This window comes from Hetaerina americana, unplaced genomic scaffold (assembly GCF_022747635.1).
Source record: "Hetaerina americana unplaced genomic scaffold, ioHetAmer1.1.p SCAF_1, whole genome shotgun sequence".
NCBI lineage: Eukaryota > Metazoa > Arthropoda > Insecta > Odonata > Calopterygidae > Hetaerina > Hetaerina americana.
In genome coordinates this window covers 90621026-90644477 of record NW_027286069.1, presented here as the reverse complement: position 1 = coordinate 90644477, position 23452 = coordinate 90621026, and the positions used below count along the sequence as shown (strand labels likewise).

Genomic DNA, 23452 nt, shown 5'->3' with positions numbered 1-23452 from the left:
TCATCATCGTCCTAACATTCCACGTTCCTATTCTAACTACTTTGTTCTTCTTCTCCTGCGTCTTCTATCCTGCTGCTGTCGGTTTTCCTTTGCAAAGATTTCGTGAGATGATGACCGCAGAAGCTTAGCCTCTCCCGCTGCCGGGCACCACAGACGGCCGAATGGGTCGAGTCCCGTAGTTGCCAGGACTCATATTCTCTATATTGACCATCATCATATTCTTGAGAATGACAATTGAGATGGTTTCCCGTAGCCTTCCTCAATAGGTTTTTAACGTGAAACCATCACTCAATGGCCGTCCACTCAGGTCAGACGCCTCACTGAGGAACAGACGCTGCGCGGAAAACCTTCCGTCTGGCTCTTAACCTTCGACCTATCTAGCATGGGTGACCCTACCAGTCATTGGAACGCACAAGCCCTTCAACCACATCAAGTCCATGGGAGGGGCTAAGTCGATAATCAACCAAAAATAAACTCATACAATAAATAATAAACCGAGAATATGGGAATGAAATAGGATGAAATTTCACATAAGAAGTTATTAAAACTCAACATACTACATAAAGAACCCCAACTGGAAATAAATGGAAGTAATGAGTTCAGTGATAGCATATCGATGGGAGGCACGGCGCAATAATTACATGGCAAAATATCGAAAGGCGGGACATTTTCCAAAGGTATGAAGAAGTTTTGAACCACTATTAGAGGAGGCTGCCATTTGGAGAATCAAGATAAAGGTAGAATTAATGAGCATCTGTGAATAAGAAACCATGGTTCAATTTATACAACCGCAAAGTATTCGTTCTGAGAGTATTATAATAAAAACGGGGGATGTAAAGTCGACAAACAGAATTTTTGGATGGACACCGCAAAGAAATAGGCAAGAAGGTGACCTAGTCAAAGATAAAGTGATGACAAAATATTATTCAAAATTTAAGTAATAAATTGGATGGAGCTACAACGGAGAGCAGGGGACGGGGTGCTGGAAAATAGCTGCTGAAGAGACCTAAGCAATATAAGGTTGCTGTATCCTACGAATAATTATATTATAATGAATACTGGTGGATACCTAGTTATAGCCGTGGATAAAGAAAAATAACAGGATCCTAGTTCCTTATCATATTTTTTGACGAAAAACCGGAGGTCACTTAAACGAAACCACAAACTGATGTTTCATTATTGAAATCCAAAATCCCTCCCCAAGTGATCTACGAAAGTTTAAACCTTTAAAATATTGTATTTACTTATGAAATCAAAACTTATCCCATTTGGGGGCGCGACTGTTTCACGATAAACTAGCACTAATCAAAAGAAAACAATTACGACTGTGAAGTCGTTTACAATGAGACATGGCAAGAGGATAACTAACGCAACTAACCAGACAACTGCAGGTCAATTCAAATGTCCAATGCATTAGGGAAATGAGATTAAAGAAATACTATTCTAAAGACCCAAAAGCTGAAGAGGATTACCGAAATCGGTGTTAAATCAAATCTACCTGAGGTAATTGTCAACCAACCTCACATTTCTCTGCCTCAACAACCCGACGAGTAACAGTCGTTCCGAATACATGTTCAGCAGATTTCGCGCACAACCATTAACAAATTTATTAATTACACTTATAGAAATGTCTGCGAACAACGTATAGCGATGGATTATGATAACGTTATCACAGAGCGATAGAAAACCTAGTCGCCCAATAATACGAGAGAAACTTTTGTCACCATGACTATTTGTTTCCACTGCTAATTTGATATGGAAAAAACAAAGATAAACTCAAAACGACTACTACCCCAATATTCTGCATAAAAAGAGTACAGTCGAGGGAGTTCAATCTAAAATTTCACAATAAAACTCAGTTAATGATGGAATCTTTACGACAATAGTTCCCGATCTATTGGCAGCAATATATGTACATATAATTCACTTTGTATTTCGTATAGGTAAATAAAATTGAATAAGTAAATTAGAATATATTTGAAACGGTAGAATTATTATCATGATTAAAATTCACCAAAGATCTAACGGAGGTTTCTCTTAGTTGGGTTACGTCTTTCGTGACCCTATTCGCGCATTGACAAACCGCATTCCTTATGGATCAATTAAACTTGATAACATAGATACATAACTTAGGTTAGAAGTTTTCCATTATACTTTTATCATCATGCGCAACACGTTTAAGTATTAGCCTAAATTGTTTGTTTAAAATAAATGTCCACATATTAGAAGCTGCCAAAGTATCTCTGACATTAACCTAAAATAACGTTTCGAAGCCTTCCTTCCTCCATTATTAATCCACCGGCTCCTACTAGAGGAGTCTGCATTGGCTTCCACCGATATTTATTTTAACATTGGCCATAAATCATAAATTGGAAAATATTCAGTATTTTACGTAGTGCCTCATTAATTTTTACACACCCATTGAGGTGAGAACAAGTTTTTGTAAATAATAGTGTCACGTTAACTTTTTCCAATTCCCGATAATTTGAGTAAGTTTAAAGCCATTATCAGCAAAATTAAGGTTACGCTTCGAACGAATTTAATATTTAATCTTTGATTCTAATACAATGTCGTTACCCCTCGCTAGCTACATAAAGGACCTCTCCGTAAAAAATTTAAACTTCTCTATTCGGAAGGAGTCAAGTCAATCTCCCAAGAGGAGTGAAGTCAAGAAACCGAAACCTACAAGACAAGTCACAATGACGAACAGAGTTAGCACACTATCAATCCAAAAATGTTTGTTCTCTTCGGCGCACAAAACAGAGAGGCAGGAAACAAACCATTTATCCACTGATAATAGCCTGTTCTGAATGCATTGCTGAGCAAAGGTCATTCCTGAGTCTTTATTTAAAGTTGGCAGCTATACAAACCAAGTAGTCGAAGGCGGTAGCTCAGAAACTGGTAAATTCGTCAGGGTCATCTAGCTCGAATTCTGTGGAGGCAATTTTTTCCATCGTCTACGGAACACCTAAACTTACATGCGAGAGCCAGTGCTGGTTTTTATGAACATCGGTTGCCTTACCAATTCCCACGGTAATCTTTGAAACAATCAACCTAAGAGAGATATTCATGCATTTTACTGCTGTCTGGGCTTATCTGGCCAGCAGCAACACTTCTACGTAAATAATTGCTTTGTTGATTGGACAAATTATCTAGCGAAACAACCGTATGAAAATTGATCAGAAAATATCCGAAATAATATTTCAATAGGAACACGATTTGGAAAGCCAACCAGGAGGAGTGAAGGGGCGTGAAGGAGTGGACGGCGATTTCTGGACGGTAATTTTTGGTTCTATGGATGACGCTATAAATGATACATCATGAGAGGAATTCTGATGTCGGGAAAATATTTCGCATGAAGACTTTCAGTTCATGATCACATTTCAAATCTAATAATTAAATAATTGTTATCATTGAGAGAAGAATACAAAGCCAATGGGCAGCACCTGTTATTCGGATTTATCGACTCATGACATCCATTGTTTTTCGTTTTTAGGGCCCAAAAATATTTGAAGAACGCTAAAATTAAGAATCCACTTTTCAGCCGACAACTAACACTTAACCATTAACATATATATATATATATATATATATATATATATATATATATATATATATATATATATATATATATATATATATATATATATATATATTATATATATATACACACACACACATATATATATATATGGTTGGACGGGTGAAGGGAGGAAGGAAGTACTCAGAGATGAAGAGGGACCTGATGTAGAGTAGGATGATGGATTTTGTTTTGTTAGGAGTCACAAAATATTTATTTAGTAGCTGTGTCCATCCAAAAACCTACCTTAAGCGGTAGATTACCTAATTATATATATATATATATATATATATATATATATATATATATATATATATATACTCATATATACAGAAACATATATAAGGAAAAGGGATAGGAACACGTATAAAGGACGAACACAATAGAGGTGGGGAAGGCGGAATCGAACGGATCACAAGAGTAAAAATATCTCCTCAACCGGGACACGAACACCGGATCTTTCCACTTGCCGGGCGGATGCTCTTAACCACTTGAGCTATCGAGGACATGTAATTTACCCTGAGATCCGTGGGTCTTATATGTCGCCAAGCGCCCCGATTCTTTAGCCAAGAGATGGCGTCAGGTTAAGAGCATCCGCCCGGCAAGTGGAAAGATCCGGTGTTCGAGTCCCGGTTGAGGAAATATTTTTACTCTTGTGATCCGTTCGATTCCGCCTTCCCCACCTCTATTGTGTTCGTCCTTTATACGTGTTCCTATCCCTTTTCCTTATATATGTTTCTGTATATATGAGTATTTATTCGCCGTTTGGCGGGATTTCGTGTTTGAATGTGTATTTGGCCAATGTGGCTCATCTCTTTCTTCTGGCTATGCGTGCCACGAAACGCACTGTTCTTTTCCTGTATGATGTTGTATGAATTCTAACCACTGACCTTTCCTCTTGTGTATTGTCTATTTCTCCTTTGGTGGGTGAAACAGCCCCCTGACGCCATCTCTTGGCTAAAGAATCGGGGCGCTTGGCGACATATAAGACCCACGGATCTCAGGGTAAATTACATATCCTCGATAGCTCAAATGGTTAAGAGCATCCGCCCGGCAAGTGGAAAGATCCGGTGTTCGAGTCCCGGTTGAGGAGATATTTTTACTCTTGTGATCCGTTCGATTCCGCCTTCCCCACCTCTATTGTGTTCGTCCTTTATACGTGTTCCTCTCCCTTTTCCTTATATATGTTTCTGTATATATGAGTATTTATTCGCCGTTTGGCGGGATTTCGTGTTTGAATATATATATATATATATATATATATATATATATATATATATATATATATATATATATATATATATATATATATATATATATATATATATATATTTAAATGCATATTTAATTATTTATTTATATGTACATATATGTATGATATAAATATTTCTGTACAATATACACTCTAAATTCCGGGAATAATTTTTATGATTGTTTATTTCCATAATTTTACATCAATATTAATCTAAATCACGTAAGCTGTACCATAATTTAACCATAAGAGATGCCATTAAGGAACAATTACACATGTTTACTTGGGCGTAAAACTCTCTGCTTATCCTCGAAATGTTTAGTCAGTAAAAGATGTAATGAAAACGTATCATTCGTGCACACACATCCCCAAATTCGTGTCGCTCAGAACCGATCATACTTAATTTTTTGAGACACTACGGACGCATTCGGTTATTTTTGAATTTTTCATTAGATCGAATAGTTGGCATGAACCTTAAATCGTAATACCGAGAAATGTTAAATTAATAATGCAACACAGGATTCCCGTAGCCGTATTTATTAAGACAAAAGAGCAAGTTTCGAAAATTGCAAGACACTGTTCTCATTAATAAACCATTTCATACCGATTACAACTCCCACGACGGCGCTATCCTCTTCGGACAGAGAATAAACAAATGCGCGGAAACATCTTTTCCTTTCGGGTATACCTAATGCAACTTTGACCAGACTCTACCCCATATCTTAAAAAACCACCCAACACATGCAAACATCTACATATTGCTTTTGTTGTTTCATTTCTCGCAAGGTCCATTAATCCGCAACTTTGTGCCATTAGTTCGGGGAAAGGTTTTCTGTAGAACCAGCTATCTAAGACACGAGAAACCAATAGGGGTTGAAACAAATATGGTATGGAAAATTATCACCTGCTTGCAATATAGGCTGTGTATATCCCTACAAAAAGAGAGCATATCAGTTTCTTAGAATACGGACTTGTACGATATTCAGGGCGATGTAAAACCATAATCAAATTTCAAAACCCATGCTTCGTAGGCGACCTGTAATTTTCAGAATCGATCTTCCTCAGCAGGAAAGAAAAGGCTTCCATTTTGGTTCAAATAAATAACACTATTTTACAGCGAAATACTCGCTAACATAGCGCTGCCTTCGATGATTTTTAATCTACGGTCAAAACTTTCATTTGAAATGGTCCATCCAAGATACGACCTGAAAATGTATACTACCTTGATCAAAAATTTCCCGGAATTTATTCAGAAAATTAAAAATACAAGTTTATTCATCTAAATCTATATTGTCCCCTTCAAAGTAATCCCCATCGACTGCAACACACTTATGCCAGCGCTTGATCCAATCCTCGAAACATTTTTTATATTCGGTTTTCGTTATGTCCATCAGTGCTTCCTGCGATTTTTCCATTACTTCCTCTCGGCTGCTAAAACGCGTTCCCCGTAATGGTTTTTTAACTCGATTGAACAGAAAGAAGTCACAGGGAGCCAAATCAGGTGAATTCGGTGGCTGTTGGATGGTATTTGTTGCATTTTTCGTCAAAAAATTACGAATAATGATAGCACTGTGCGACGGTGCGTTATCATGGTGCAAAATCCACGAGTTTTCTGCCCACATTTCTGGTCTCTTTCGGCGAATTGCTTCACGCAAACGTCTCATAACGCCCAAATAATACTCTTTGTTTACTGTCTGGCCTTCTGGCAAAAATTCATGATGCACTACACCGTTGTAATCCATGAAAACCGTCAGCATTGCCTTCTTTTTTGACTGAAAACGACGTGGTTTTTTTGGTCTTCATTTGGTGAACGCCATTCACTTGCCTGATGTCTGGATTGCGTGTCGTACTCATAAACCCACGTCTCGTCTCCAGTAATGATCCTTTTGATGAATGTGGGATCGGATTCAGCCTCGCAAATCATGTCTTTTGCGACGTCAACACGGTCTCTTTTTTGCATGAAATTGAGGTCTTTTGGCACCAAATTTGCTGCTACACGACGGAAACCCAAATCATTAACCACAATGTCTTGGGCGGATCCATAGGCAATGTTCAAGTCCTCCGCTATTTCTCTGATGGTTAATTTGCGGTTATTGACCAACATTTCTTTTACTTTATCAATTTTTTCACCGACTTTCGATGTCGATGGTCTGCCACTGCGTTCATCATCTTCGATTGACTCACGACCACTTCTGAACCGCTCGTGCCACTGGTAAACGACCGTTTTTTTAGAGAATCGTTGCCGAAACACTTTTCCAACATTTCCAACGTCCGTGCGCCACTAAATCCGTTTTTTACGCAAAATTTAATACAAGTTCGTTGTTGCAAATTTAAATCCATTTCTGAAATTGTAAAAAATCGCCAACACACACAGAGATAGATGTACTCTTGGCTACGTAACTTTTGCAAATGTCAAGTTATGACACTAAGATTTAAAGGGAATATCAACAACAGATGTACCAATTTAACAAAAAAAAACAGAACTCCAATCGGAACGATGGGAGCGCCACACGGTGGTTATTCCGGGAACTTTTTGATCAAGGTAGTATTTTCTTTTTTTAATCGTCTTTTGCGACATAGATTAATTTTTGATTTCCACAAAGTTAAATGACGGTATTGAATGTGCATAACTTTAATTCAAATGTCTATCTCTACCTGTAGACTTTAAATTCACCGTCAAATCCTTTACTCAATTGTACTGATCTTTGCTTTCAGTTGCTTCTGTTGAATGAAAACATCTATCTTTCAAGGAATACAAATTCTGCACGTCGAACATATTTGATTATATCAGGTATAATCAAAATTTGGTACGCTCGTAAGATACTCATAATTATCTACATGCACCATAGTGTGGATTGATACGATTATTATTATTTGCAGCAATCTACCGGTTTCGGTGGGTTTTTGGTGGCCCCAAGCACTGCACATTAATATACCCTTAAAACATGATCAACACAACACAAAATACCTTTAAATCCAGGACAATATATTACAATGACTACAAGTTACTGACATCAGTGCTGAATTCAGGACTGAAATCAGGATGTTCAATATTGAGTGCGACTTTGGCGCAGAGTCTCCTATGAACCCTTACACACGATCCAATTCTCCTTGCAACTGTCTAATTTCAAGCATGCTCACGTGCTTTTGTTTCGTTTTCGGTCGACTCGGTGTTAAGGCTTTCGTTCCAACAAAGTAAAGTCGTCATGTCAGTATCCATCCATGGATCTGACGAGGAGGCGGCTGTGGTATTAGAGGAAATGTCACTTGCCATACATTTCAATACCCAAAAGGAAAATATGGGAAATGGAAGGTATTCGTTGGAAAACGTTTCAGGATTGGTGCTGGTGTTCTGAGCGGAACTAAGACATTAGGAATTATGCAAGTTCCAAAGAAACTGCGGGAGATGCCGCAACAGTAACTTTCAACGGAGTCACCCGCTAATGTGCATTTCAATGCAACAATTTCAGAGTGTAAAAATCATTCGCCTTGACTGGGATCCCAGTCAAGGAGAATGATTTTTACACTCTGAAATTGTTGCATTGATTATGCAAGTTATTAAAGTGAAGTTTCACTCATTTTTTTAAATACGATTCCCCCTTATAAACGATATTATTTTAACTGTCTTGAATTTAGTATTGATTTAAGTACTGAAATAAGTATGGGGTAAATCGGTCTTTAGTTCTAATCGGTAGATGAAAACATAATAATGAGTACCCAAAGCCATTTCAATTTGGCGTGCTTAAGAACGTATTTATCGAGTTAATCTAATGTTTCGAGCCCTCAATAGAGATAACGTCACCAAGACCCGAGTCCTTACTATGAGTAGAAAAGTATTACGACGGAAGGTGTGAAGACAATGCAAATGAAGAACTTCAGGAAAACAAAGCCCACTATTTTTTTCAATCCAGTTTAACATCTGTAAATGAATCAACACAACAACTTCATAGTTCCTTCTGAATATTTCGAAAAAAATGTAATTTCACGTTATTCCTTCACTTAATAAATGTTTTTTAGGAAATCCAAAGCTGGACAGGCGAAGTAAAATACATGGTTTGTATAAAATGTAACCGGAAAGGTTTCGGAAAAGTGGATTTATTCAAGATATTGGAACAATGCCTCAACATTCTTCCAAGTACATCCCTTGAGCGTCGACACACTTTTACCATCGGCTTTTCCACCACTCGAAGGCTCCCTGGTAGTCGTATTCCGGAAGGTCCTTAAGGGTGCGCGCGCAACTTTCTTTAACGGCACTTAGGGTCCCATGGTGGTGTCCTTTGAGGGAGGATTACTCTTTTGGGAATAGGAAATAGTCTGCTGGTGCCAAGTCGTGACTGTAATAGGGTTGAGGAATCGTCGTGATGCCGTTGCAGAAGGTCTTCGCAACCAGAAACTCGACTCTGCTTTTGGTCGTCTGTCAAGACCTTCGGGACGAGTTAAACGCAGATCTTTCGCATCGCCAAATTTTCAGCATGCAATAATCTAATCAATTTCAACACGATCTGCGATCATGCGCACACTTAACCGACGGTTTGAATTGAGCACTTCACGTAAATGTGAGGAAAAAATTGTTACCGACACTTGTTATTGCCCTCAGGAGTCATCCACCATCCTCGCCAAGGCGAATGATTTTTACACTTTGCAATTGTAGCATTTTAAATATTTGGATATGTCTGCCTACCGTAAAATGAAATATGAAAGTTATGACTCAAATTACATCTTTTTGGAGTAAATACCAGTATCTACATGTAGAAATATCAGTACCATATCTATATTTATTTCAGAGTCATAATTGTATCTGCCGCTTGTCGAAGCCCAGAAAGTCCATTAAGAACAGAATTTCATCCACTGGGCGTCTCTAATTTCTTCGATTTCATTAGACAATAGATTACACGCAATGAAAAGAGTCTCGTATTTAGATAATAATAAGATAATTGATCTACTAAACTGATCTACATTGATAATACTAAAAATTAATTTTTGTAGGGACCTGCAATTCTCCCCGAAAATCAAATAGAAGAATACCAAAGCCAGTTTGGCATGACGTGATGACAAACGCATTAATCAAGTCAAGAAACAATCAGGACGAAGATGCCTACCATTTTTGTTACTTTCTCTGGAGTTGGCCGACGGTCTACATGTACAAGTATAAGTGAAGTATGTGCTTTTGTAAAGCTCAGGTGTTTACAATAGGTTTTAGCACCTAGGTAAAAGAACAAACTGCTTCGCTTACGTACATTTTTGCTTGTTTAAGCTCGATTAGACTAATAATTAAATATACTTTACACCTTTAGGCTTCACTTCGCAGAATTGCTTGATGCCCATATTAAACGAGTTTGTAATAATTAGATGCCACAAATTACAGTCAGTTGAGTTTTTGTCATTATCCTTAGTTTTTTTTGGCATTTTAATGAGATCAATGCGGCAAATCGATCGATCTTTGACTGGCCGTATTTCTTGAAAAAGCGCGCGAAAAATTAAATTTGCTCTTCTTAATTAAAAAATTGAAGTGCTTTTCAACTTATAAATAATTACAGATGCAAACTTGATGCGAATTTATTATAACACCCATATATTTTCACCGTGGGTTCGCCGATTAAGTTACTGCAAGATTATAAATATCCCCTCTCATTCTCGGCCTTGCGCTTAACGTTAAGTCATGTATTGATTCTCGTGCACTAAGCAGTTCCCATTCCTAAGTTTTCTCATTAACTTGAGACATATTAAGTTCATTCGTAACATTTTTAACAAAATATGGTGGTATTCCTTCGTAGTTTGTTCCCTTCAGAAATAGTAAATAGTTCTACTGTGTCCCAATTATTAGAGGCGCACACCATATGAGATAAACTATTGAAACGTGAGGTCCTAAATATGCTAAATAAAATGTGTAAGTAATAAGCTGACCTTTTAACAATATTGTAAGCTGTTCATGTCTTTTCTCCTCAACTATATGGCTAGTAAACACCTCCAAAATGTCAAAAAATATGTCTTCAATATATCCGTTTTGCACTGCGGGCCGCAGTCTCTTCCGGGTCGAAACAGTGGGGACGAACAAAAGAAAAGCACTGACTACATGTCCGAGAAAACGATCGCCAAACAACTCCAAATAGATATTAACACAAAAATTACATTGTTCAAACAAATGGAATGCTAACTCACGCTTCATTATATACATAATGCAAATTTTGAGTAAGAATGCGTCGCACTGCACGACTAAAATATGTTTTCCCCTTCCCCGAGCGGCCATTGAATTTTACTTGAGAAATCCCACACACACTAATAGGCTCCCGTAGAAGACGGAGTCACGATATGCAACCGAGAAACAAAATTATCAACAAGAACAGTACAATTGTTTTGGCATAAATTGAAATTAGTATTTTAATGGTCGTTTTAAGCGTCAAGGGCAAGTCGCTCAGTCAACTCGTTCAATGGTGCCTACTTGGAAAAAAACTAACAAGACAATGCCAATAGCGAGGCAATTTTAGTAACCGATATATACCTTTTCCCATAAATTCCGAAGAAACTACGGGATATGCCGCAACAGTAGCTTTTCAACGGAGTCATCCGCTAATGTACATTTCGATACAACAATTTCGTAAAAAGAGTGTAAAAATCATTCGCCTTGACCGGGGTCCTGGTCAAGGAGAATGATTTTTAAACTCTGAAATTCTTACTTTTTTCCATGTTTGATGGGTGTACCAATATTTAACAAATACCAAATTCCTAGAAACTGCGGGAGATACCGCGACAGTAACTTTTGACGGAGTCACACACTAAATGTGCATTACAATACAACAATTGCAGAGTGTAAAAATCCTTAATCATTCTGCCCATGGCGAATGATTTCTACACTTTGAAATTGTTGCAATATACTATTTAACATTGAAGAATTGATGTTTCCTAGATTTTATGGACAATAATGAGATTTAAAATGAATTTCATGAATCAACAATAGTTTTTTTTAAATATATTAGACTATTCAAAAAACAAGCCTCGGGTGAATTACCACAAATGGATGCCCTTGTCGAAAACTGTCGATTAATCGATAATAACATAATCCGGTAGCAAGAAAACTATCGTAACATTTAAGCAAACATTATTCTTAACTCGTTCCGGACAGTTTTTACCGAGTAGCAACAACTCAAAAGAATGGCCAAATGGATATCAAACGAAGCGCGCTTGAGACTCACATGAATCAGATCACCCATCAAAGTCTGCACGCTGATTTTGCCATTTCGCAATGCTTTCCTCAGGCACTTGACAGATCAGCAGTTTTCCTAATTCCAAAACGTTTATGAACCGAACTAATTCCAAACGTTTATACCATTGGAATGAGAAAGATTATTTCCGAAGGTATACTATTCATCATAAACATGTTAATGAAGGAAGCCCAAGTTTTAACAACCATGCAAGTAACAATCTGTTTATGCATCATAAAACATACATGCGATCCGTACAGACTGGAATTCATCCTTACTCGGAGGCTAACATGTAGATAAAGGGGCGTTTCAAGGTAATGGGAAAACGAAAAAAGCTCCCCATCCTTGCTCACGTCAGCATCAGTACTAGATGGTGACAACGTCAAAATGCTCGTTTTTCGCGAGCATTTTTAAGGCTCATGGCATAGGCACAAAAACTTAACCGAAATAATCGGCGAAAAAAAAGGTATCAAAGAGTTGAAAGATATGATATTTAAATAATGCAGCTAAATATATACTGATTAGTTAATGTTTTTAGCACGGAATATTAGAATTGTTTTTCCACCATGAGTTACGCCTCATTATCTAAAATTCAACATCGCACAAGGAAATTCCAACCATTTTATTTTCAAAAAATGCCAGATTACGATTTTGAAGCTTCAAGCTGACTACGCACAGTCCATTTTTTTCGAGACTATAATAATTTTGATCCAGCCGAGCTCAGGTGAAAATAATGAAATTCCAAAGGAAAAAGACCTGAACTCTGGAAAATTTATAATCGTTACACATCCAGGATGGCCAAATCACATTCTTGTCCGCTTCGCCGTCACCATTCATTCATGGACTCCTACAGCAATACTACAATTCAATTTGTTTATAATCATGATAACCACGGTGATAAAACCAAATATTTATTAAGATTCACTAACAGGCAACCTGAATACTGGATCCCTCGTGTTGAGATGTTTTGTTAACATAACGGCAACCCCGAAATATCATCTTACCTACACCTCAAATTTGAATACAAAATTATTGTTAATAATTTGAGAAACCCACTGGCCTTCTTCAAATATCTCATTTTTTTATGTTTGCATATACGCAAAGGAAAAAACACTTTATTAGGCATCTGCCGAAAAGCAACATAATTTCTAAAGGAGTCCTCGAGATATAAACAGTAATAAAGCGGCGGAACCAAAAGGTCAAATGGGCGTATCAGGATAATATCGAAGAAATTTTACAAATAGCGTGTGAAGAAAGAAGCCAACGGAATGCTTTAAAAAGGTAAACGGATCCATCGAAATATTTTGAGCTACCAGAGCATACTGAAGACAACCCTGGAAGGCAAAATGAACAGACAACAGATTACCTACCGTAGCATTCAGACCAAACAGTGGGAAACAAGAAAACGGAGAAATGTGAATGGATGAAAACTTAGCAGATAGCCCTCCCAGCGTAGGGAGAGGTATAGAGGGGTATCAAACAAATCCCAGGATTGGCAGCTAGCGACGATAATATCAACTTATGCGACGAATTGAGTATTTTAGAAATAATACAAAACACTACCAAGCAATAGTGAATCGGAGGAAAATCAACAGTGCATTATTCTTCAGGTCAGCATTTTTGCCTGTCTTATCCACCATTCGAAATTGATGTATAGTGTGATGACTTTCTAAACCTTTTTGATCTTTCGTCCATTGGCACGGATATGCAACCAAGTAGACACGTGCGTGCTAAATTCTCGAAAACTTAAGTCGTTAGTCACTCACTCTTTCAAAGAATCGTTTTGGTTTCAGGCCTGCAAAACTGTAGGTCCCTTGATTTCAAAGGCGAAACACAGTAGTTACTAGTTCTTAGCCTTGGAAAATCATCATGGAGCCAAAGAAATTCGTACACTACTAAAATCATCTCCTACGCAATAAATTACTAATTTCACCGATCTAATTTAATTCAACTATTCGTTGGCTAAATATGTACAAGTAGACTTCAATCAGCTAAGCAAAAATTTCACAAGAAAGAGAATTTTTGGGAAACGGGGTTTTGTCAGTGGCGCGGCATTCCTACTGGCTAAGGCTAAATGAACATGCCATCACGATTTCAAGACGAATGCAGTAAAATACTACTTTGGCACAACCGTAACAAACAGCGTGATGCCAAGGAAGGCGAAGCGTGTCAAATGCTTGGAACATAGCCGCCGCATTGTTCCTGACTGCCGAAGTATGACTAATGGATTGATGATATTTTTACCATCAGTTTTCAATGCCCATGTTAGTTTTTCCGCCACTACTAAAATCCCCCCCTGGACCCTGTAAGTGAGTGCGGGCGTCAGGCGCATCGCCCCCCCAGCGAACCTACCTCCTCCGCTTGGAGTGCGGCGACGGTGACAACTGCGGGGAGGAGCCACCCGGGTGCTGGGCGCCGGAGAGCGGAAGCTGTGGCGACAAGTAAGTCGGCGGTGGGGCAAAGTGAGACGGGGGCGGCCCCGCCGCCGCGGCGGCTGCGTATGCATACATGGAGGGCGGTGGATGGAACGTCTTGTGGGGTGCGTGGAGAGTGCCGGTGGCAACCACAGGGACCTCCTACTCCGGTCGGTGAGCAGAGGCTGGGGAGGGGTGCGGCGACGGAATCCGAACTGGGGCGTCGGGAGACAAAGACTACCGGGAGGGCTCCGATCTAGGATGCGGCAGTGGGAGGAGGAGCACTGAGGGGTCACCACGCATGGCTGGGGGGTCTCGGGTCGTCCACTGTCGAGAGATCACGACGTCACCGGAAGGTCGCTGAGCGGAGGCGCACCAACATTTCTCGCACGGGCCACGACCACAAGGCAGAACACTCGAACGTCGACTGAATAGATGCGAACAGTCGGTCGCCGCTTGGCCATCCCCTCCCCAGAGACCGGAGGGGAAGGGCCCCTTCTCCTCCTCCCCCCTCAATCCGGCGCTCCTCCTTTCCCCACTACTACTCGACACCCCCCCTCGCCCCGCCCCCGGGCTCCCTCTCCTGGGCGGCGCGGCGGTGAGGCAAGAGTCGGCGACCGCAAGCCGCTCTCGATGCAAGACAAAGGAGATTGCGGCGGGGAGGAGGGAGGGAGTTGTGGGGGCGGGAAGGGGTTAAGTGCGGGGGAGGGGGTAGAAGATGAGGCGAAGATACGGCGGAGGCGGGGTGGGAGTGGCGTAAGGGAATGGAGGAGGGGAAAATGCCAGCAGAGAATGGAGTTTGTAGGAGGGGGTGCGGGAGTAGCGGAGGAGTTTAGCTGACGCGGTTCATGCGGGAAGGAAGGGTTTTGTCGAGGAGAAAGAGAGAGAGAGCAGGCAATGGACGAGGTTCGAGGAAGAGCCGTTGCGCCATTTCGAGATAGCGGTGAAGTTGCCGCGGTTTGTTTGGGGCGAGAACCGGAGGGATGAAGCGATCAAAGCGAACGCAATCTAGATAAGTATCTTCGGTCGGGGAGGAGGTGTTTGGGGGGGGGGGGTGAGGTGAGCGGAGAAGTTTGCAAGAACGCCCCCTAATTACCACGACGGACCCGAAATTTAATTGGCTCATCTCGGCGACGGAGATTACGGAAATTTCTACGCACTCTAGCTCACTGGGTCCGAAGTTTATGCAGCGATGCCACTCACGTTCATTCGGGAGCTATTTGCTACATTTAGGATCATACGTTAATAAGGTAGCATTCGAGTTACTTCCATGCCACGGGCTTGCCTTGTGACAAACAATATGACATAGAAGTTTTGAATGGAAAAGAGCGATGCGAAACTCAAGAGCTATGAATTATCAATTAATTCGCGGGATTCACGAAGAAAGTTAAAAGTTTCGCAAGGGCCTACCTAATGATTTCAAAAGCAAGTTTATGATTCGGTTTACATTACAAAATGCGTTCAGACTCATTCATGCTCGCCCAGCCGAAATCTAACTTATTCAAAGACACAATCCTAATCAGATGACCGAAAATATTCACATATCCTGCAAATGGAGGATTAAAACACACGGGCTGACTCCAAGGGTCGTTCTCAGGGATGCATTCTTCCCGGGAGAATCATCCAAATTCACACTTCCACCTCCGCGATCGAAAGATCCACGCAGGTGAGTTCATACCACAATCGTACACGGAGGCTTATGGTTTACAGTGCTAAATTATAAACAAAGAGATAAACTTCGAACTGAGTACCAATGCTATACTTCTGATGGGTCTAACTACGCTGAAATTCGTTATGATCTTAAGACGCTGGAAGATTTTTCATTCAATAGGTCGGGTGAATTTTCCACCAAAAGACAAAGTAATTGGGCATAATAATCCATATTTATTGATGGAATGCCACCGGAAGGATGATATATTACCTATCAGACAAGGCCTGAATGGTATTCGTATATAGGTTTCAACTGGACAGATGTCTATATCCTCTCCCACGTGATCAGCTCAGACTAAGGTGTTTATGAAAAACTAAAATAATTATGAAAGGCGATAAATTCACGAAACCATTTCGCATACAAACTTAACGAATTTACTGGCACGGAATGCGTAAATTAGGCTATTAGAAATATATTGTACATCATTTTAATAAAACTGAATTACTACAATATCGCGGACGTCATACTTAAAATCTTAATTCTTAAAAAAACTCAGTTAGTTAACTAACTCTACCAGGATAGTTAAAATAAAGTTTTCCCCTCTTTTATTGAGGACACGAACATTTCGTTAGAAAAATACTGGCATGTATAGGAACTTTTCAAGGGTTGGGGTGCTCTTGTTTACCACTATACATTATGTAACAAATCACTCGGTACTCGGAATGAATTGGAACCATCTCTGTACACCATGCCTGACGCACATAAGGTTTGGGGGATGTAGAAAAGGCTACGGTGCGTGACGAGGGAATAAGCAAAAATTATGAATCAGCAAAGCGAGGACCCTTTCAAGTGTGTACACTGAGCCATACTGCATGCAACATTAGATGGTCTCCATTTCCATTGGAGATTGTTTGTTTGCACAACAGCAAACGAAATATCAGTTTGAACAATTTGCTTTCGAGATCCACAATTTACGCCAACGCGTTCTCTTACAAATGCATAAGCTTAAAACAACGTGGCAATCAGCAATGTCCACTGCTTAAAATGTAAGACCGGTGTGGGGCTGCATTTTAAGCGGGCAACATTCACAATCAGATATATTGAGGAAATTACGAGTAAGTTGCCCAGATGGACGTTAAAGGGAGAACACCTACCTTAAAAGGGTATCGGTGGAACACCATTATTACCCACTTATAAAATGTATTTTGCTACACGAATTGTGAAAAAAATGTATACAATGCTTACAAAAATAGAAAATTAAGAGACCCGTTTTGCTAATGCACGCGTTATAATTCTCCTGATTCATTGCAATGCATACAATTTCCTGCGTTAAAGACTTCCCACAAAAATTGAAAGAGACAAAAACAAATCTCCCAAGGATAAGAAACACTTCCAAGGACAAGGAAGGCTCTTTCGAAGATGAGACGTGAAGACAAGATGGCATTCGTCGTATTTGACTTATTCACACAGACTTCAGTTAAGTCACGTATTCATCGCATTCCAAGATGGACAATGTAAAATTAATGAATAAAATCCTACGGTCGTAATTTCTGCATAAAACAACAGTTTGAAATAAAGCTGAATCCTTTTGCGGTCCTGAAATCCCCTACCATAAATGCAAATAAAAAATTGGGTTAAATGGAAGAAGGGACCATTAGGTCTCAATTTCGCCCAGATAAAGACCTCTATTTATCTATCAATCTATCTACAAATGCATAAAAATATATTAAGTAGGGACTAATACTTCCTGAACCTTCAATATAAATTTTATATCGAATGTTCATTAAAATGGAACTATTGCATGGAACATTTGGGGAGAGTTAGAAGTTCAAAAATAATGAGGATAATGAAATCTGTACATAGGACACTGACCACGATTGAGAAATGTGAGTCGGTACAAGTCTCTTGACTATTACTGAAAAATACATTTTTCGTATAAAAGGTCATGCTCCTCCGCAGGGCCAATAAGAGAAATGATTATCCCACACTTAAACATTGCAAAGTATAAAGTGACATCTGGAATACAGTATCCCTAAGAGATTTTAGGGGAGCCAAATACGCACGCCAAAGGTAGGATGATTCAGGCATATGATGCCACTACGATGCAATAATTACTCATGCCTGAAAACGAATTTACGTGTACTTCATTACTGGAGTCGGAATCAGGAACGAAAAATTCTTATCCGACTACACGACGTTGGTTTTCATATGTTTGACTATACTCAGGATACGGAAGACGGGTCAAATATCACAACATTTTCGGTGTATTTCATCAATTAATGTCCCATTTTAGTGTCCAAGCGCTGAATCTAGTTTTCATAACTTGCTCTGTTTTTGTAGCTACCAGGCAAAGGAGGTAGTATCTAACTTCTTCCATTGAAGAGCTATTTTCCTCTGGTCATTACTTAATTTTTTACAATGTGACATTTCTTTTTTTCATTTTATTTTAAGATTTCTTCTTCTATTGAATTTAGGTGTCTCCCATGTTTTTAGTGATCGTTTCCCATACATGTCCTTCATAACTAAAATTTCCCTTATTCCTCCCATTTTTCGGAATTTATCAACATTTGCCAGAAAAACTGGCCGGATAACTTCTGGTAAGAAATAGTTTTAAGACTTCTTCCACGGCATTAATCCAATAGAAGTCTCCCAGTGGAATTGAAATTTATGGTGACGGCTGACATGAAATCGGAATTATCTCTCGTGTGAGTGTACCTTACAAATCTGTGAATTGACTAACAGTCACATTGCAAGAGGCAAAATCAGAGTCATTCAATACATTTCTGCTACATAGCCAAATCCTGCCGAACAGCAGCGTCTCATTTCCCTGTTGTTTTTACCACTAAAAATGTAAGAGTTACCATTTCACAAAACGCAACGGCACCAAATTGTTTTTTCCCTTTCGCATTAATTATCATGGAATAATTGTGAACATCCATAACTCCCGTCTCATCAACATTATAGACATCAAAGCTCCAATTAAGCTCATTAAAACTCTGCACAAATTGTCACATTTTCACGATTTAAGTTCTTAGCCTTTGGTCTCCAGTCGCCGTATTGATAAAGATGTGTTCCCAAACATGAAAGCACCACTCAAACCCAGCCATTTCTTTTCATTCCAGTTCTGAGGAAACTTTATTGAATAGTGAAAGGCACGCTGATTAGCCAGTGTTCTCCAAACCTTCACTGAAAGGCCATAACATACCTGTATAATAATAAATCACCAGCTCTTTTGAAGTAACCCAAAAGCACTTCGTGATAGGGGCTTAACACGCGGTTGTACGGATCATAAGCAGTTTTTGGTTTTTCTTGATTGCGTTTCTTTTTAGTGTCTCAACGGCAAGATGCGACAAATTCCAAATTTTTTAGTAACACTTCTGACTGACTGATGGCTCACTACTTCGGCGGCAGATATGAGGAATTCTCTCGTGGAGTGTAGCGTCGATTAGCCTTCCTTATGCGACTTTTCACCTTTCAGATAATCAGAAATGATTCTACGATTCATCAAAACAGCTTATCCCCATTGACCTGTGGTACTTCAATGAAAAGTAGACCACCTACTAAACTGAAACCAAAAACAACATGCAGCTGAGATCAGTTGTAAAAGGTTACAATTGACACCTTTACGAATGTAACATTTGAGTCCACAGAGCAATTTTTTATCAACTAAGTAATAGATAGAATATTATCAATTCTATCGACCCGCTTAGAGTACGTTGAAACAGCACGCAGTTATTTAGGGGTCATATTCATTGACATATAAAAATCAATTAATTAAGTAAAGGGCAAAAATACTCGCGAAAGAAAGATTTTACTCCAAACAATACAAAAACAGTTTAGCTTCTCGTATATGAAAGAATAGACTTAGGGTCAAACAACCGCGCGCTCCAAGTCACAGTAAAAATCGGAATCATTCTACCACCCAATGGTGAGAAAAGTAACTTCGTCCGTTAAAGACATCTGATTTGTTACAATTGCCCTTAGTCTCCCCCACAGACACTAACGACCCTAAGTGATATTTATACAATATTTGATTTCCTAAGTTTGTGATTCTGCCAATTAACTATGCCCTGGTCGTTTAACCTAACAAACTATTGATTTTGATTGGGGACAAAAGTAAATTCGAGTGTCGTGAAATGGCATGTTTCGTCTGGATTGTCGATGACCATCACCTGTAAGTTCGCTACGATTTTTGTAAGTTCTTCGCGATCGCAGAGCGATTCTTTCACCTTGAGTCAATTTCTTCTAAGAAGTTCAAATATCTATCAGATATCCTATTGATTTCACATAATTATTTAATGCCAACGGCCAGATTAAACTCAGAAAACCTATAGGTTTCCATTCTCGGTCAAATATGCCACCCCCTCCACACCACCAACGGGCAAATACGATTGACGCAATAGTACGTGAAACAGAAGTGGAACCAGGACTTACTATAGCGATGCTGCATTACAACGCCCAGTATCATGGGCCATCATTATCAAATGAATCCCGCTTAAAGTTTCCGTTGTGGTGTAGGAAATATCAGTGGTATCTCGATTTTCACCCGCATACTTAATAGTGGGTTAAACGTTCGTGCCACATGGCAGTTCCGGGTTCAAATCCCGAGTGACAGCTTAGAATAATTCCATTTCAAAACTAAGCGATGCTGTTTTATGGATACCCAGAATCCGAAATCGCAAGCGGCAGCATAATGAAAGGATACAGTCCCTCCATATTGAATGCGTGAATTTCAGGTCGGGAAAAGGTCTACCGACACCCATGTAGGGCATAAGGTGGCATAAATCAACCTGAAGCGTTGAACGGAGCGGTAAGGATTTAATTCCAGTCCCTACTTGGATGTAGGGTAGAAAGCCCTTCAAATGAAGTGCTCCATCTGTCAGGTGGGACTTTATGACCTCTTGGCACAGTTCGTTAAGATGCTAATGAAGGCGACCCGTTTCCATCCATTCCTCTTCCGTTTCTTTTAACCATAGCTATCCAATAACTATGACCTATCTCCAGCAACAAAAATAATCTGACTGTAACTCGCTGCCTCTAATTATAACTACTATTATGTACCAGAACGCTATGGAAAATATTTACACTCCAGCTCGGACGTAAACATTAGGGACATGAATATTAGAAAGGAAGAAAAAGGTTGAAATAGTTTGAAATGGGGAGAGCGAGAAAAGTAAAAAAGATTAGCTGGGTGTAAAATAATGATTGAAGGGGAACTAATGGAGTTGGCGAGGAAAGAGGTTTATGGCAGAAAAAAAACACGAAGAGAAATTGGATAGACCACTGCTCAAGACTGAAATGCTTGCTGGCGGATGTCCTAGACGGAATGGTTAAAATAAAGACAGTAAGAGGACATAACGGGTACCAGTTAGTAGAAAAAATCAAGGAGAAAGGAAAATATGGAAGAATTAAGAGGATAGTGGAGGACGGAGACGAGGACAGTCACCACGTGAAGAGCTGCCGGAATGTAAAAAAACATTTATTCGTTCTCTACGCTAAAATAAAGACCGCTTCCATCATATCTCAGCACAAGTCGTCTCTACTGATTGTAATCGAGAACTATTTCTGACACAAAATCATTACAATCGCAGCGAACTTAATTGGAAATGACGCGTTCTTCTCATATGCACTATGCCTATAACTTTTCGACACTTATTCCTGGTTGCAGTACATTTCCGATAAACTCAAAAAGTATCAAGGTTAAATGTTGTATTCGTCATGCATTCAGAACCAACTCCATGCGGGTTTACGCGAAGTTGTCTTTAGCACATCAAACTGTTCAGTTAATATCATACAGTAAACACTACTTGGTATTAACAACTGGCTTGGTTACTCTGTAAGGCACGTAGTATGGAGTCCTAACGGTAGCTATCAGTAGTTTTTTGTCTCGTTTGAGCCTCCGGTGTCAATTTCCAAGGTATGCAATCCATTGTGATTCTCTAGTGTGGCTGTTGGCATACCGTTAAGGGACACTATCGAGTAAACTCGAAAACGCCCAAATCATTTCATCAATAGAAAAATTATAGGAACTGATTTGAACGTTTGGAAAGAAAAAGTGCAGGCAACAAAAAAAATTCAAGATGTTCCCTTTCGCCTTTCACTAAAAAAATACAAATTCTACAAGAAGTGCATCTAAAACGTAACACGGAACTTTTAAAGGGCAATGAATGTCGATACGTGGCAATACTATCGACGAGTTCGGAGGAAATTTGACCGAATGTGTGGTACTTACAAAGAAATTATTAATACATCTCTCACCCCAATATTATAGTTGCAATGTAACATAAAATGCACGAGTAATGTCAACTCATTCCTATAAAGGCGCTCGACGTATTGAATTTCGGTTTAACGTATGCAATATGTTTTAAAAAACATGGTTATCAACCCGAACGGTAGAGCTCATCTAGTACTAAGCCCAATTGCGTATGAAAATCAAACATCAGGGTAGGTTCCTTTGCGCCGCCTATGGTTGTCCAGGAGGATCTGGTACCCGAAAAACGACACAGTTGTAGTGAAGTTGAGGCTGCCTAAAGGCTTCCCAGGATATCGAACCTGGGCCCTCTCGATATGTAGCTTATACCAACGCCCTACCAACTTGACTTCCATGTCTCCTCCCAAATTTTACTTACGTTCGTGAAAACACCCCTTAGAAAGAGAGGATATAGGGTAGTATTTCTCGTTTTCCAAAATCCTTGTGAGCTAAAATATTATTGCAAAATATGTCTATTAGGCAAAGTTTTATCACAGATCCCTCCCGTATTGTGTTTCTTTTCACCCATCTCCACGATAGTAAAATATCACAATAAACATGATTTATCCCTGATCTGGTTTCCATCACTTTTCACAGGTCATTCCTGAGCATTACTTATCCGAAGTCAGTCAAAGGATCAAACCGACATCGAATTAAATTTCGAAATCCCTAGCATCGAGGAAAACAATATCACGGCGGGCAGAGATTAATTAATGCTTTCCGAGGCATTAGAACAATCACACAGATTGGTCCGCGCTGAGAATGTTTAGAGTCAAGTGGATTTGAACCCTGCCCTCCGGTCAGTATCCGAACTTGAATATTGGCCTAGGTCACCACGCCCATAAAACACATCGTCGAATGGAATTTTACCATAAAAAATCGAAATTAAGAGTATTCTGCAAAAATGAACCCTTAGTTTTTATTTAACGGCACGTTATCATGAATGGAATGTACGCGGAAATGAGTTTTCCTTCGTGCGTCTTGAGTTCATTGAACACAGGACGCTAGGATGACGCTAATGAACGAATAGATTGCCATTGAATTCCTCAGGTCAAAATAATAGCCAAGTACCAGGATTTAGAGAATGGACTGTAATACAGAGAATA

At 39.4% G+C, this 23452-nt stretch overlaps 1 protein-coding gene across 5 annotated transcripts in view; it reads right to left on the bottom strand.

Moving 5' to 3' along the window:
* Positions 1 to 23452, bottom strand: part of tgo (Aryl hydrocarbon receptor nuclear translocator homolog tgo) — a 159563-nt gene that overhangs the window by 101316 nt on the left and 34795 nt on the right. For 3 of the 5 annotated variants that reach the window (XM_071593108.1, XM_071593106.1, XM_071593107.1), the window contains exon 1: positions 14384 to 14850. The exons of the other annotated variants lie outside the window; for them this stretch is intronic. In XM_071593108.1, the coding sequence (XP_071449209.1) occupies positions 14384 to 14541 (158 nt within the window). In that variant the 5' untranslated portion in view covers positions 14542 to 14850. Of the gene's footprint in view, positions 1 to 14383; positions 14851 to 23452 lie in introns of those variants that run through there. 5 annotated transcript variants of the gene reach the window in all.